General features: G+C 38.6%; 2 protein-coding genes across 3 annotated transcripts in view; both read left to right on the top strand.

Moving 5' to 3' along the window:
- The first annotated feature begins 1,115 nt into the window (after positions 1-1,115).
- On the top strand, positions 1,116-7,907 carry cenatac (centrosomal AT-AC splicing factor). The gene is made up of 11 exons (XM_074639151.1): positions 1,116-1,379; positions 2,408-2,574; positions 3,035-3,133; positions 3,224-3,290; positions 3,995-4,057; positions 4,488-4,555; positions 4,673-4,787; positions 4,902-4,932; positions 5,232-5,333; positions 5,812-5,944; positions 6,670-7,907. Exons 1-11 carry the CDS (start codon positions 1,263-1,265, stop codon positions 6,788-6,790), a joined length of 1,083 nt encoding a protein of 360 aa, XP_074495252.1. The 5' UTR covers positions 1,116-1,262; the 3' UTR covers positions 6,791-7,907.
- A 1,475-nt stretch (positions 7,908-9,382) lies between these two features.
- The window catches only part of atosb (atos homolog b), a 29,355-nt gene continuing 21,519 nt past the window's right edge, over positions 9,383-17,218 (top strand). For both annotated transcript variants that reach the window (XM_074639150.1, XM_074639148.1), the window contains exon 1: positions 9,383-9,728. The gene's annotated coding sequence lies outside the window, so the exon portion shown is untranslated. The remainder of the gene's footprint in view (positions 9,729-17,218) is intronic.

The following is a 17,218-nucleotide window of genomic DNA, read 5'->3' as shown; positions in this document are numbered from 1 at the left end:
ATGCCAGACAGTCTATGATTAATACCAATAATTTAAATTGATTAATGATAATAGTACGACGGAGTATTAGGGCCACATTGAGGGGGGAAAAACAAATTGGAGATTTCGAGAATAAAGTCATAGCTTTACGAGGAAAAAAAAGTCATAATATTACAAGAATAAAGTTGTAATTTTACGAGAAAACAAGTCATAATATTACGAGAATAAAGTCATAAGTTTTATTTTAGAGGGGAAATAGAGCAGCGTGTCGTCTGTGTGAAAATGAGGAACGTGGAGCATCTTGTAATACTTTAGTAAAGGTTTCACAAATAAGGAAATACTTATTCTGGTACATCAGCACCACATTATCATCAGTATCAGGACATTGAAAAGATTGTGAAAGAAACTGCAATTATTCCAAAGAAATAAACCGAGACAAACAGCTGCTACCCGTCCAGATCAGGCTCAGGCTATGTCCTCTTGTCCGTTTTGTTGGTTACTGGTAATATCTTTTCCTAATATTACGACTTTATTCTCGTAATTTTAGAATTTATTTTCTCGTAAAGTTACTTTATTCTCGTAATAAAATCTCAGATTTCCCCCCCCCCTCAATGTGGCCCTAATACTCCGTCGTATCATAGAAAGTTAAGCAATGAAAATAAGAAAATAGTGTTCCTCTATGACAATGAAACAAAAAATAGATAAAATTTATCTCATGAAATTATCACATAAATCAGACTTCAATTAAATATCTCTTATTTTATCTTATCATATATATCTGACACTTCTGTTTTGTATTATGTTTTCATATTTCAGTTAATGTAGTAGCTACTGTTTAGTCCTGTATGACCAAATATTAACCTGGAAATGATTGTCTTTCTCCTGCTTGTAGCCTACTTTTCATTTCCCCAACTTCTATAACAAAACATTGTCCTGTTCTCTCTTCAAGCATATGTTGAAGGACAAGTGGCAAAAATTTCACTTTATTCTCTCTTTCTGTTTTTGGCTTCCAGACCCTTCCCTTCTCCATCTCTTAATACATCCATGTTCTCCATAGCATATGAGAGAATCGGAACAGTTTAACAACAGCACCACATCCTGTCTGCTTCTGCTTCCGGTGGGAAACATATCGAGACGGCATCGCTTCCGGTTGTCTTGTGTTTTCTCGCAGTAACGTTAGATGTTTTAGGAAAGAAGGCCAAATGCTTTGTTTTAGCTCGGGGTTTGCGTCAAAAGCAGCTTTAGTAACGTATATATCTTAGGGGTTTCTACACACTGTCTCAATGGGTGCATATTACTGTGCTATTTGTAGGCAAACAACCTTCACTGGGAAGGGACATATCTTCGGGAAAAATCACCAGAGCACACTCAGAGTGGTTCTTCTTAAGTTCTTAGAAAAGGTAAGTAATTTGTTCCTACTGATGTATAACATTTGTAATATTTTGTGCTCATATTTTCTTCCACATTGCTGAAGTTGACCTGTTACTGTGCTAGCCCTGATGCTTTAGCTGCAAACCTTTGTCACAATCCAAGTAATCAAGTTGTTATGACACAGATTTCTTTGTTTTTATGTTTAATAGCTTGTGCTACCCAGAGACCAGGGAATGAAATTAGCACCTGCCACTTGCCAAATAACAGGGTAAATGTTGGCTATGGCAGGTAAACATTTCAGGTCACCTGCCACCATGGCAGACAGGTCTTCCTTATATTAAAATATTATTTTTCAAAAGCAATTCCTAAATTAAAGATAGTCAGTGATTACGGTTACATGATCCATATTTCTACTCTCTGTTAACACTGACTCAGTGTTTACTAAGGATGGAAGAAAATATACAAACTAAGGAGTATTGCAATATTATGTTTTGTGATACTGTATCGATTCTCAAAAACCCTGTATTGATTTCTAATTATTAGTTTACAAGCAAAGATTAACTCAGTGAATACTTTATTTTATTTGAATAGAGAAATGCAACTGTAGATCCTACTATTCTGATAGCATAAAAAAGTTAAAAAATATATATTTTTACTCAGATTTTATGCACATGGCGGTGTGTTTTTTATACTATGACCGTTTTCCTAAAATTAGATTTTAAAAAATCAATATATCGTCTTGCTTACAGTACCGCAATATATTGCAGTATATTGAATCGTAACCCCTGTATCATGATACTTATCGTATCGACAGATTATTGCTAATACACAGTCCTAGTGTTAACAATTCTAAAGCGTTCTACATCGATTTCAGAAGTTGCAAACAAAAAAACTGTGTGGCTAGTAGAAATGTTTCGTGACGTGCCACAGTGGCACGTGAGAAAAAAATTAATTTCAGACCCTGCCAGCAACACATAATGTTTTAAGGTATCATCAGTTTAAATCAGGGTGTAACTTTTATGTTTCCTGTGTTTGTCTTATTTCCACTGTCTTCTAGGTGAAGGAAGCTCGCAGAACACTTAAAAAACCCCAAGTAGAAAAGTTTGATTGCACCCAGCACAAGAAGACATTCTGGTGCTACTGCTGTGGGTGTGAAATCGACAGAAATGTTACAGACGACAACATGACTGTGCTGTACGGAGGCTTGATAGAACACATGGCCACGTAAGTTTTATTGAATAAAGTTTTATTCAGCTTATTTTGTTTTCACTGATGCCATGCTACACGTCCACCCTGTACAACCCCAGGATGATCCACACAGAGCACTTGACTTAAGATAAAAGATTTTTTTACTTAATACACACATCATCAATCTGTCTTTTATTATAAAATATTATTAAAAGTATCCTAAATCCACCCTTGTAATAAGGAATCAATTTAACTACAGGAAATAGTATTAGGATATCATCTGTGTTGTATGTTCTGCATCAGAAAAAATACTTCAGAAATTTGTTTTTGCTATCTTGATTGCATATTTTGTGATTACACTACGGTTTAGATGCAGCTCATGTTGCCCAAACTAACACATGCATTTGGGAGAATTCTCATACCCATGCTTTTTTCCATATGACGTTTTGTGATAAAGTGCTTTTGTTTTGACATTTTAAAATGCATTTGCTTTCAGCCCAGAACACAGGAAGAATACTCACAAGTTCTGGTGGGACAATAAGGCTGACCCCAAGTTTAGAGACAAGGTCATCATCACAGAGGAGGAAACTGAAAGGTAGGCCTGGTGAGCCAAAAATCTATATTAATTAAGCTCGTTTGGGAAATAAAATATTCTCTGCAATGATAGTTGTTTGTTTTTGTTTAGGTTTAAAGTGGAGGTGGCAAAAGCGCTGGAATCATTTGTGGAGGAGGAGGATGAACACATAAAACAGGTAATGCATAATGACTTTTAAAAAAAAAAATTAACTTGATAACAACTTAACAAGCCCAAGAGTCATACAGTCATGTGATAGGGCTCTATTAAGCTGACACCGTGGTGATTAGAGCTAAATGCAAACATCAGCATGCTAACATGCTCACAAAGACAATGCTATCATGCTGATTTTAAGCAGGTTACCATGTTCACTATCTTAGTTTAGTGTGCGAACATGCTAACATTTGCTACTTCGCACTAAACACAAGTACAGTTTGAGGGCTGATGTCATAAGTTTTGGTCATAAACCTAAGTTTTGGACAATTTGATATTCTCACCTGATGATCGTGATGAAGTCGGGGGATCACAAAACTTTTTTTCACAGCAATCCATCGAATAGTTGTTGAGACATTTCACTCAAAACCATAACTGTCAACCTCACGGTGGCGCTTGAGGAAAAGTCAGAGGATTAAGGTCATTAAGTCATGAGAATACATCGTCCGGGCACCATTGATGTATGTACCATACGTTATGCCAATCCATCCAGTAGATGGATATTTCACAGGATAAGTGAGAATTTTGTGAGATAATTCAGTCGGGACTAAAGTGGTGGACAAACCGACATTGCCACCCTTGGAGCCAAACTGCTAGCATGGCTATAAAAACCAGACTTAAAATCTGCTGATCATTTTTTTTTTCTTGTTTTTCTTTTCATGCCTGCAGCAAGCTCATCATATCCGGGCCCAGGAGAAGCATCGTCAAGAGGTCCTTCAGTCTCTTTTAGAGGTTTGTTTTCCAAGGATGCAGTGGCAGTATCCATTGCTGTGGCCTTGACTGTTGTTTTTTTGATTTTCACTAATATGGGAAATGCCATCATTCTCCAGCTTAATTGTTGTAACTGCCACAGTAAGTAACCAATGAGCCTCTGGAGATCCTGTTTGAATTTAAATATTGAGGATGGTGAAATCTGGTATTTAGTGGTTTAGAGAGAAAGTAGTTTTCCTCATCAGGTTATAGTAAAAAAAAAAAAAAAAAAAGAAGCTTTTTAGTTACAATCCTAGATGAGATGTTGAGAATGGATAGAAGTTGTAAGAGAAAAGACATTAATAGAGAGAGGTTTATGTTAACATTGTGATGATGAAAGCTGAGATGAAGCATGATTAGTGCTCAGACTTCCTCTATGAACCACTGTTGGCTATTCCTGAATCAATATCAGCGTGAAGCAGAGCTGGAGTTGTTCAATGGACCCAACGGCACAGACATGTCTGCTGAGGATGCTGTCAGGTAACACTTTGTCTACCTACTACATTTTATCCTTTTTTTTTTTTTTGCATTGTATCATTAATAGAGCTTGAATTAACTTTTGTTGTTTTGGGGCTCATTTTGTTGTCTGGGGAACAGCTCTCAATTTACGCCTCAGGGATCATACCAGCAGGCAGGGAGCAGCTTTGTCAAGTCAATGGTCAAAGCACCGCGGGCTGCAGCAGGAAAAGGCCTGACTTTCATCGGCTATCAGGTAGCTCACATTTAAGAACGTGTTTAAGTTTAATAATGAACTGTATTTATGCTGTTTGTTTTTTTCACACAAACACAGTTGTCTCACTTGATCACTTGTTTTTTTCTGTTACAGGATTCTTCAAACGGTGGAAATGTTCATACAGGTACAGTGATATATTAATTTATGTAATGGTAAAGTATCTGAAGAAATCATGCTGAGAGTACATCGGAAATATACATGGGACACAACAACAGGAAAACCTTGCAATGTATACCAATCCAATACAAATAGCCTCACAGTAAGCACTACTTTTGAGAAGTTGAGTTGAACCATTACTATTATTATGTATACAAGTAATATTTCAGCTTGTGCACCATCCCAGTGTCTCTAATAGTTATGAGCTGAGTTCACCTGTTGCGTGTGATTGATGAACAATAAGCATAAAGCCTCTGTGTGTCGTAGGTGCCGTCCCTCCTTGGCTCCAGGACGATCCTCTGGAGGGGTCCTCCGCAGCTGGAGCACATCCGGAGATCGGTCCATCGCTCCAAGACTTCCTCAAACGGAGTAGGAATCACATTTACAGATTTTTTTAAGTTGTGTGTTATGTGATTTTATTGTCAGTTGAACAGTTTGTTTGCTCAAAGAAATGTTCCAGCCATGATGATAATTTCCACGCGCAATTATGTTTTATTGGTTGCTGTCACATCACTTGTGGTAACCAGGGAGCTGTGATTTATAACACGTCGTCTTGTATTCTGCTGGTTTTATGCCTCCATACGTTTGAAGACTTCTTTGTTGCCATTTGCAAGCAAAATCACAGCAACAAATTTAGATTAAAGTACTACTGTTGTACCTTTAACAACCATGGCACTTAAGCCGTACTGACATATTGATATCAGATCTTAATCTTAGTCAGTCTTAATGATACAAAGATTATGTCCATGTACACTTTAGGAAAGATCAACACAAATCTCACAAATATTGGAGTATAATTAAAATATGTTATGATATACAGTATGTAATATATCATATGCTTTGACAGAGGAGCAAGAGAAGCTGAAGAAGCTTCCACCGAACAGAGTGGGCGCCAACTTTGATCACAGCTCGCAAACAGACGCCAACTGGCTGCCCTCCTTTGGTAGAGTGTGGAACAGTGGCCGACGCTGGCAGTCCAGGTGAGATCACAACGCTCTTCACTACACCTGAGACTAATATGCAATGATTGTAGCCCAAGACTCTTCTCACTCCATCCCATGCATTTTACACACATACAGGCCTTAAATTAAGGCCACTTTGGCAGATGATCATCAGTGTGCAGAGAAACCTATTGCAGCAACACGGGGTATGATAGTTAATTCAGATGTTATTTTTAAGGATTTCTTTACATGATTCTTTTTATAGTTGCAATCTTCCTGCTGTCTTCTGCTTTTTTAATGTTCCTTTGTCAGTCCCATTCAAAACACCACAAGTGACGCTCCAGTTTGCCTACTTTAATAACTGGAAAATATTTGGATACTTATGCATTCATTCATTATCCGACAGTCACCTTCCAAAGTGGCCACTAATGATGTAGTCATACCTGACAGCCAATGGAAAACATCCTATCTTCATTCTACTGGCTAGAGACGATCTCCATACTATTGTAATTAATTAGTGGTCATCTTTTTTATACTATCCCAATAGTATTTTAGCACTTGCTAAAGAAAGCTGTGAATATGTAAATACTAAAACCATTTTCATTAAATACATTTCATTGTATTTCATTATTATATGAGCCAGAGTGTACCTAACATTGGCCGAACATTAAAAAGTAATGTTAGAATTTACATAATGGTTCATTTTCAACCCGGTAAATTAACTTCACTGATCTAAGCATGCAAATGTGATTTATTTTTAACAGGCACCAATTCAGAGAAGAGGAAGGGCAGAAGAACAAACGGAAGAGGAAGAGGGAGAACGGCACAGAGGAGTCAAAGAAAGCGAAAATGACTGAACAGCTGACAAATTCTGCCAACACTTAAAACTGAGTATGGTGTGTGAGAATTGAGTGAAGAGATGTATATAGTTTGCAAGATGTGAATGAGGTTTTATACTATGATTCTGACAAGTTGTAATTGGTTGAAATGCTCAGGCTGACTAGAAACCCTACTCTGGTACCTACCAAACAGTATTTGTACATGGGGAAATTGTTTTTAACCATGTAACATAATTGGAGAAAGTTTGCAGTATAGATGTTAACTTAGTATATTAAGCAGTGCCTCTCAGACATATTTATATTAGAAAGTTACCTTTTGAGAATTACATTTTTGTAAAAAAAAAAACATTGCATGGTCCAACACCATTTCCAAAATAATTTATCAATTTGTGTACACTCACTCAACAACAACCGGCTGCATATTCAATGAGTTAAACCAAATTGGTGCTGCCACTCAGTTGGTCACTGACCTGCTCCATTTAATCAAATAGAAATCAGTGACTTCATTCAAAGGCAACAGAGAGAAAATTATATTATTATTATTATTATTACTTTATTATTAGGCGTTTTCCTGCCCAGATTCTCACAGCAAGTCCAGGCTTCTGATAAGCAGGTTAATGGTTAGACTGGCTCTTTGAAAATACAACATGATTGTTCTGGCAAGTAACCAGCAGGGGGCGTCAGCCACTCAACTAACAAAGGCATCTGCTGTGTGATAGATGATAAGAAAGGACTTTACATGAAGGCAAGCTGTTGAAGTCGACATTTAGATAACAATGTGGTAAAAAAAACTAAAGTGTATCATACAACTTTAAGGAAGTATGTCCTTGTTTGTCCTTATGTGGCAGTAAAAGACAGCACCATCGAATAATACGTTTTTTTTTGTGTGTTTTGTCTCTGTCTCAAATTCTGACTTATCAATATTATTTTGCCAATAACCCTAAATGGCAATACACATAATGAGCAGCGTTATTCCCAGTGTTTCTAAAACCTCCAACAATAAACACATCTCTTTTTTGCAGTGAACCTGTACAACCAAATGATGAGCTTTCATTTCCCTTTTCATGATCTATGTTAAGTGATGCATTACTGGAAAAGGCTTATAGGCTGCATATGCAAATGTTTGTCACTTTGAGAGACGTGATAAAATATGTGAAAACAAAGTGTTTGAAAAAAGTGTATATCTTTTGTCTCAATAGAATCCGCATTTTAGATTCAGTGCTTTCTAAAACTAGAAAGTTCCACCTTTATTACAGAAAGAAGGAAGTTAGTTTCTGTGAGTAAAGCTTTCAGTGGTGTGTGGGGACGCTGACGCTCTTCAGGGACATTTCTTGTCTCAAGAAGCTAATTTAAAGATGGTCAGGTAAAATATTCTTGTAATAGGAGTTCTCATACAACTTGCAATAGATGATGATAATGATAACTTGATTTGCCACTTAAAATGGTATATTTGCACCCATATTGCACAGGGCAGGGGTCCTGCAAAATCCAGCTTTTGTCTGCATGCATGCTTAGTCTGCAACTACTGCTGCTCATTCAAATTCATCCATGATGAGGAATAATTTTTTTAAATGCTAATCACTTGATAACTGGTTTTGTAATAGGTATAACGATTTGGTTCTAATCCCCTGCAATGTTTAATGCAGCATAACCCGTCTAAGATAAAAAAAAAAAATACAGAGGCAATTTTGCAATGACGTTGACAAAGGGGAACGTCAGCACAGAGATGGATGAATGGCCAAGGGCAGTAAATGCAATATATTCCACTCCCTGAGCTCACAGTCGGCCTTTCTTTTATCTGTACAGGCCTCCTCCTCTCCATGACAAGGTATAATCAGGCCCCAGTGTGCACTGGGTATATGGGCGTGGAGCTCAGTGCAGCTGCAAGGCAATATGGGGAATACAACGTGTAGCTGATCTATTCTTAGCTATGTGACAACATGGCTATGGCTGATTCACTACAAAACTGAAGAAAATGGGGTTTCCATCTGTACATTTGACTGTGAATGTAACCGTAAACTGTAAATATATACCACATATGGATGTCAGCACTGTGTGACTGTATAAAGATAAGATAAGATAGGATATTCCTTTATTAGTCCTGCAGTGGGGACATTTGCAGTGTACAGCAGCAAAGGGGATAGTGCATAAAACAAGAAGCATCAGCTAACACAGTGTAACAAAATATGAACCATTTAAATAGAAGGAAGTACAAAAATAGGAGCAGTATATACAGTATTGACAATAAACAGACTATTAACAAAATTGCACAAGTGGAAAATGACATTGCACGGTGAGAATGAATGAATAAAGTGTTTGCTTTCATATCAGATCATGTTTTATTGTGGTTTTCTATTAAATATTAGAAGATCTATTGATAGCTGGAGCTCCAGTATAACAGCCATCCTTTGCACTAAAGAATGGGAGGGGAGAAAAAGCACGTGTACTGGGCGTTTCTCACATTAATCCCTCGTCCAATCACAGAGCAGGATTTATGCATATTTTAAAGAAGGCGTAATCCCTGAGCGCTGATTGGCTGAGAGGAATAGAAGCGACCAATCAGTTAAATGACAGGCGCTCAGCTGGCCGTGAAGCCCCGCCCCCTCTATATATTTACTGACGAACCCCGGAAACGTTGTCGCTTAAAGGGCCAGAGGAGGACTTTCAGGCTGAAAGGTTGAAACAACGAAAACAGCTGCGAGCACACAAAAAGACAGGCACACAGAGAGGAAGGGACGTAGTCAGCCTACTAGCGAGCTATGTGGCAAGACAGAGTGGGAGGAAGAGACTGAATCTGGCTGATTATCTTACCAATCAGACATCCAGATAAGGTTTTAACAGCTTTTTAGCTTTTTGAAGTCGATTTTTTACCCTTTAGCTACCTGAAATGCGACAACGCTGCAGATAGATAACAAAAAAGGCCAAACGACTGGGACACGTCAGTGCAAGCTTGAGTTTTTCCTCCTGAGTCCACCTTTTGTTTGGTGAGTAGCCTTCAAAACCTGTGAAATCTGGCTTGCTAAATCTTCTGCATTGTGTTGCACTTTAAATGATAGATGTTGCATTATACAAAGGTTATTTTGGTGATTCATGGATGCTTGCAGTGACACATGCAGGTAATCATTTTCCTTTAATTAATCTGTGCAAAGAATGATTGGAATCCAGCCTAAACCAGCTGATGACCTGACAGTATAGCTTGCCTGGTGTAGGGGGCGTTCCCATTGCTTTGTCTGCCTTCCTCACTCTTTCTTTATGTGTGTGTGTGCGTGTGCATGCAGTCTGCAGTGGTTAGGGATATAAATCCCAATGCATTAATCACCATCATGAGTGGGTGTGTGTGTATCTAATCAAAATGCATGTGCAAATATTTAGTTATAACTGCACACTCATGCCCTCCTGGCATTGTGCATAATGGGCTTTGCAAAGAAGGAGGGATCAACCAGCACTAGCATGTAGTCTTTAGGCCTATATATATATGTATATCTGTGAGATTATGACTATAACTCAGCGGATGGAGTGATGATGATAAAGCTTATAGGAGATGAGGAGTGCAGTAGGCGTATTGTTCCCTTTGGATTGCACTTGGGAATTGCATTGCATCATGCAGTGAAGGGAGCATTGACACCTTGTTACAGTAGATGTAAAATCTATAAAGTGCTAGAGTAGAGTCAGTTATTACTGTGTTATAATGCTGCCTGTGATGCACTGCCTCCCATTGTCCTGACATGCAGGACAGGATGGCATTGACACACACATTAGGCACAAGTATATGCAGTCAGACTCACTCTGCATCAGCCCATACAGCACACGTGCATATGGGAATCCATCAGCTGTCTCACATGTATGTTAATAAAAAAGATTTCTGCACACACGCACACACAGTCATTGCCGCAGCAAATCCATCTGCAATAAGTCGACATTTTTCTCTCTCTTGCTTGTCCTTGCGTTGCTCTGACAGCCACCCCCCACCCTTCTGTCTGGGAGAAACCAGTGGGCTTTGTCCTCAGCTGAGTGTGACGTCACGCAGATCTTTGCTGTAACCAACCCTGAAGGCGAGGTGCATGTTGTTCAGCAGGCCTGGGTCCTGAGTCTGGGCTTGTCCCATGCACAATCACTCTTTCACTTAAGTTCCCAAATGCTAAAACACACTGGGCAAAAAATATAAAAGAGAAGACATTAATTCAGTGTATTCAGGTGAGACAAAGAAACTTAGAAAATCCTCTCACATCAAAAGAAAAGATGGGGAGTGATCAAAAACTCAGCAAGGATTAGTGTGGGACATTTTAGCGTGGAAGGAAAACAACAGCAGGAATTCCCAGCGATGATTGGTCTGTTTGCTTCTATGCTTACTGCCCAGTCAAGGACGTTGAGTTAAGCAAGAGTGTGGTCATGAGTGTGTTTTTTCATGGTAATATACAGAGCCATCAGTACCTAGTTATGCTATTTAGAAGAGTACATTATGGTCGACATGACGCTAACTTGAAGCTTGTAATACTGTAAGAGCCTAGTTTCTTCTGATTGATTAGATTAGGCCCAGACTAACACTGTTACAGCCTCTGTCTAACATTGGCCTGCAAGTGGCTCTTCTTACCTTGCCTGCAGTTCAGTTACAGTATACCGTTTTATTTAGTTCTAGTCTGTGACATTAAGGAGTCCAAGTTAAAGGGCACCTGTGCACCCAACCTATGTTTGAGCAAATGGAATATAGCTTCCGTACCTCTTACGGCTATCTAACTGAGTGGTTATGGTTCACGGTTGCAATTCTCCTTTTTCTTTTTTGCATCTCAACCTGCCAGCGCTTTGTGAGTGTGGCAAGTGGGGGTAGCTATTAAACGCTCTGAGCTGATGAAGGCTTGTTGTCAGCCCTCCAATGTGTCTCTGCAGGATTTGATGTCAGAGATTACAGATGATTATGTGGGTTAGATCCAGTACTCAACACTGCTCTGGGCTATATTGATCTCTCATGTGAGTGTGTGTGTGTGCATGCAATTTACATCCTTATGAGAGCTAAATTACCTGTCTTTAATAAAGAGCTATTTAGCTATTAAGTGTTAGCTGTAAAGGGTAAGATAGCAAACATAGTTGTCAAGCATGTGTATGTCACTGTGAATACATGTTTTATAGCCTTAAATCAACACCAAGAACCAGTTCTGACTGGTAGACTGACACAGAACAATGTCTTTCTTGTCCTAAAATAATAATGATAAAAACTACAGCACTTGTTTTAGGAGCTCAAGATTCAATATTCCTTTATTGTTAAATCTCAATATACAGGTATAAGAGAGTAAAATTATTTTGTTCTGGCTCCTCGACATAGCAGCATAATAGCATTAAAATGCAAAGTGCATATAGTGTGCAAATAAGTGTATAAGGTGCTGTGTGTGTAAATGTGCAAATGAGCTTATACCTAATGTAGTTTTCTCTTATTTCACAACAATGACCGGCTCGCTGTTCATTATCCCTTACATATTTTTTTTTACTTACTCGATCCACTGTTTGTGGAAGCCCAGTGGCATAAAATTGTATGCATTTTTTAAAGATTATAACATCTATCACACAGATTATAGGCAGTATATGGCATTACTAGATGTTTTAAAAGTTGACATCATCTCATGACCCCTCAGGGATCCCAACCATGGGTTTTAGATTTGCTGAAATGATTAGAGAGTCAATCAGAGTGATGCTGTTTTGTTATAAGATACCTTGTCCAGCCAAGGGACAGAGCAGTGGCAGGTGGAGATGAAAGATAAAATTAACAAGAGGAGAGGTCACAGGGCAACTGTGTGTGTTTGCTTGTATTTTCACCAAATGGTTGTCACTTATGCAAAAACGTTGTTGTAAGGAGCTTTTAAAGCTTAAAGTACATGTTTTAAATTGTTTCTCTCTTTCTTAATAATAGCTTATTCCTCAAGGCACCTGTGTAGCTTTGACAGGTACCACTTTGACCTTGAAACCGACACCTTTTAAACCAAGTGTCAGGCTTAACATTTAAGGTCAGTTAGTCCACTTAACTGTCAATAAGAGGGACTAGTTAGTCCTCTTACAAACCTGCAGATTCCATATGTTTGTAACTGTGTTCCAGCATTGACTGACTGTGGTTATCCTATTTATAGGGCACTGAAGGGAATGTCAATGATTTCAAGCATGCTTGTTCAAGAATAAGTAAGTATCAGGAGACTATTTTAAATGTGGTAGAGGGTCTAAGTCTATTGGCAATTAGACCAAACTCAGCAATGCAATAATGGAATGAAAACTCAAATAATGAGGTAGTCACCTAGGCAGTATATTTAAGGATGAAATTAAGTTGAGGTATTCAGTAATTACAATCTAAGTGTCTCAAACTGCCCACTCCAGCCAGGATTGAAGGTCATTTTAATGTTGCTTCTGATTGACCTTGCAAAGGGCGGATACTGCTTGTGACATGCTGGAGTTGCCTAAATGACTCATAATTTGATGAAGCAGTTATTTAGAAAACCTATAAATCAATGTTTCAGCACATATCGTCCCATTGAGGATCAGTGCAGCAGTAGATTACCTGCAGAATGGAAATATTGAGACGTGGCTAATATTCAGTATTATTTCATTTTTCTCATGTTTCATTAATGGATGCAAAACCATCATCACATCTTTTGAGAGACAGTCTGAAAATGTTGTCTTGTGTCAAGTGCTCCATCTTTGTTTTGGGTGTTTGGTAGCTCCATGTATAGTAGCAGCCTGCTCGACTTTATTCAAACACATTTGACAACAGAAGTCCAGAGAGAGAGGAGGAGGATGGCAAGGCGACAGTACCACCTGCTGAATAAATCAACATGGTTTGACATTACACCCTGAGAGACAAAGCGCTGTGATATCCAGTTCTGTTCAGTGTGGGTATGTGAGAGTTTTATCTCTGGCTAGCAGTACTTGTGAATGTACATTTAAGCCATTTTATCAAGCAAAAATGTCAAACATTATCGAATAGTCAATCAACGGAAAAATAATCAGCAACTATTTTGATAATCAATTTATTATTATGATGAATTATTAACAGAATATTATTATTAATATTCCCTAGTTCCAGCTTCTCAGTTTGAGGACTTGCTGTCTTATTTGACAGTAAACTGAATATTATTAGGTTTTCAGTGGGGAAAAGATAACGAGTAATTTGATGACATCACTTAAGGCTTTGTGAAATTATGAAAGGTATTTTTTCACTATTTCTAACATTTCATTAAACAATGAATCGATTATTCAAGAAAATGATTGCCAGATTAACCGATAATGAAAATAATTGCATGTTGCAGTTGTTAATTTACTTCTTCAGGCTTCTCAAAAGAGAGGATTATTTAACCATTTGATTCAATCTTAAACTAAATATCTTTGGGTTTAGGGCTGTTGGTTGGGCAAAACAAACCATTTGAAAATGTCATCGTGGGCCTCTGGGAACTTTTCATTTTTGGAAAAATAATTGACAGATTAATCAATTATTTCTTACAGCCATAGTCGGGGTCAGTACCACAATTACCACACTGATGCACAAATATGAAAACTACAATATTTAGGTGGGTATTGGAAGGTTATAATAAGGTTATAGTTGAAGATTGCTCCGAGAGAATTTACCACAGCTCAGGAACCACAGTTGGGCACGCAATATTGCTTGATACATCAATTCTGGATTGATATTCTTTGTTGTTTTATTCATGCAAAGTATCACAACTAGAACCAGAAAACTAGTTTAGTATGTGTTGTTTAACATGTGTATATTGGTAATAATGAGCTGCTGCAACAAACATGGAAGATGTCTAAAATGCAATATTCGTAAGTGGGTTTTGATCCTAGTGGATGACTTGGCGTGCATATACACAGGCTAAATATAATTCTATGTATGTAGCCTGTGAACCATTTATTCTGTTGATATTGCTTCCATACAACCCCACGAATAAATGAGTAGATGTTGGAAGGCAGATGAATCTCTGTGCATTATATAGGTCAACACAGAGCTTATCAAGCTAAGACCTGTTCACTCTGTGTCCTCTCCCTCTCGTCCTTGTCTTGTTCCCTCTGTCCATCACTCTCCAGTGCGTTGTCATTTGTTTCCTTCCCCTCGCCGTGCATCAAAAGCCCTCTTGTCTATCTGTGCTGCTTGTTTTCCCGTCTCTCCATCTTGTAGAGGCTGAGCATGTATGACAGGCCCGGGCCTTTGCATGCATCATTTGTCACTTAAATTGAGTTTTACAAAAAATGAAAAAGCGTTTCACATTGGATAGCTGTGATAACCGCTCTTGGAAATTCATTATTAATATTATTTTACATACTGGATTTGTATGTTGGGATTTATAAAAAAAACAGTAATGACCTTCAGGTAATGATCCAAACTGGATAGGGAGCTTTTTTGTGTTGATGTTTGCATCTGAACTGGAAGTATGGTGGGTTCAGCTGAAACAGTCTTGTTTTTCCTAATATTAAAGAACACAAACAATTGTGTATTTCCTGAAGGCCTGAAAGCATTAGTACGTCTCATGTCCTCCCAAAGAGGTTTAAAGCTGTGGTGTACTGTACACCTTCAAGGAGTATGGTGCTGTATGCGTGTGTGTGTTTGTTTCTTTTCCACAATGCCTAGAGAAGCAAGAGCTAATCACACAGTAGGCCTACAGAAGTGGAGCCCTGAAGCTTTTTGTTTATCACTGGGGCATATCTGTGTCTTTATTTGTATACTCACAGTTGTGGTGCATTATTGTGCTGTAAATGTTTGTGTGTGTGTGTGCCTGGCCACCATTCTTGCGGGTCTCATCGGAGCCAGGAAAAATCTGAGCCTGCGCAGTTTTTTTTCCAAAACTGCACTGTCCTTGGCAGGATCCCCTTTGTTTGCAGCCCAGTGTAACAAGCAGAGGGCACTATCAGTGTCATGACACAGTTGAGAAGCGGTCACCAGATGGACTGAAGAAATGACCTTTTATACAATGTCAAATTATGATCAATATACTGCATGTATGGTTGAGTGTCCAGTGACGAGTTATCTGAAAAGATCAGTCTCACAGTGTGATCAACTAGTCATCTGGCATCATCATGTTGAATCAGAATGTTTTTATGCCTCTGTACCGATGACAGCCGTGGTCAGAGGCATAATGTTTTTGGGTTGTCCGTCCATCCGGTCCATTCTTGTGAACATGATATCTCAGGAACGCCTGAAGGGAATTCCCTCAATTTTGGCACAAACGTCCGCTTGGACTCAAGGATGAACTAATTTGATTTTGTGGTCAAAGGTCAAGGTCATTGTGACCTCACAAAACATGTTTTTTGGCCATAACTCAAGAATTCATCTGCTTATTATGACAATTTGACACAAATGTCTAATAGGAGAAAAGTGATGACATTTTGGACAGACATATTTTGATGACATATTATGGGAGAAACATGCTGTCATTATCATATTTGCATGCAGAGAGGTATTGCAAAATTAAGATGCATATAATGTGATACATTGGCAGCTTTCATACAAAGAGACATACACACATATAGGACCTGTGTCCAACTTATTTAGGTTGCTTGTGTTTTATTTATGTGCTTGTGTAATGTCTGTTTGCCTATTTGATTTGTATATGAATGGGTGCAGCCCTGCCATAGAGCTCAAACACAGAGTTGCAACTCTTGTGATACCAAAGCTTCTCATTATTAACTGCTGCTTAACGAGCACAAGCATGTGTGTGTTTGTGTTAGACTGATCTCAGGATTAACCCTAGCCAGACCTCTCTCCACCCTTCACCCCGTAACGCCCGCCCCAGACCAAAATGGATGAGCCGCTCGCTGTGTATGTGTGCGTGTCCATAAACATGCACGTGTGCAAGCTTCGCTGGTATTTTAGTTTAGGTTAACACTTATCCTTAAGGTCATTGTAAAGAGGTGCTTTGTTTCCTCAGCTTATTCTGCTGTTGTGAAATGATCACACACCTACAAATGTGGATATAATGAAGCAAGCTCTAATCGCTATTGTAATCTTCTCCCCCATGCCACTGTGGCTAGTCACTAGGGCTGTCAAAGTTAACGCGATAATAACGCGTTTTGCCGCCACTAATTTCTTTAACACATTAATGCAATCGATCTTTCGGAGGTTGTAGCGGACTCAGTTTTAAAGCTACAGTTAGAGTGAAGATACTGACATCATATGAAACTAGACAACCCAAGTTATCCAACCAACCATGTCATACTAGCTTGTCGGGAAGGAGGTTAAATAATGCTCCAAACTTAAAGTTTTGCAAGGAAACACTGTCATGGCCATTTTCAAAGGGGTCCCTTGACCTCTGACCTCTAGATATGCGAATGAAAATGGGTTCTATGGGTACCCACGAGTCTCCCCTTTACAGACATGCCCATGTGATATGTGATAATCACATGTAGTTTGGGGCAAGTCATAGTCAAGTCAGCACACTGACACACTGACAGCTGTTGTTGCCTGTTGGGCATGTTATGATTTTAGCATATTTTTTACTGCTAAATG

The sequence above is a fragment of the Sebastes fasciatus genome, chromosome 6 (assembly GCF_043250625.1).
Source record: "Sebastes fasciatus isolate fSebFas1 chromosome 6, fSebFas1.pri, whole genome shotgun sequence".
Lineage (NCBI taxonomy): Eukaryota > Metazoa > Chordata > Actinopteri > Perciformes > Sebastidae > Sebastes > Sebastes fasciatus.
This window is presented reverse-complemented; position numbering and strand designations above follow the sequence as displayed.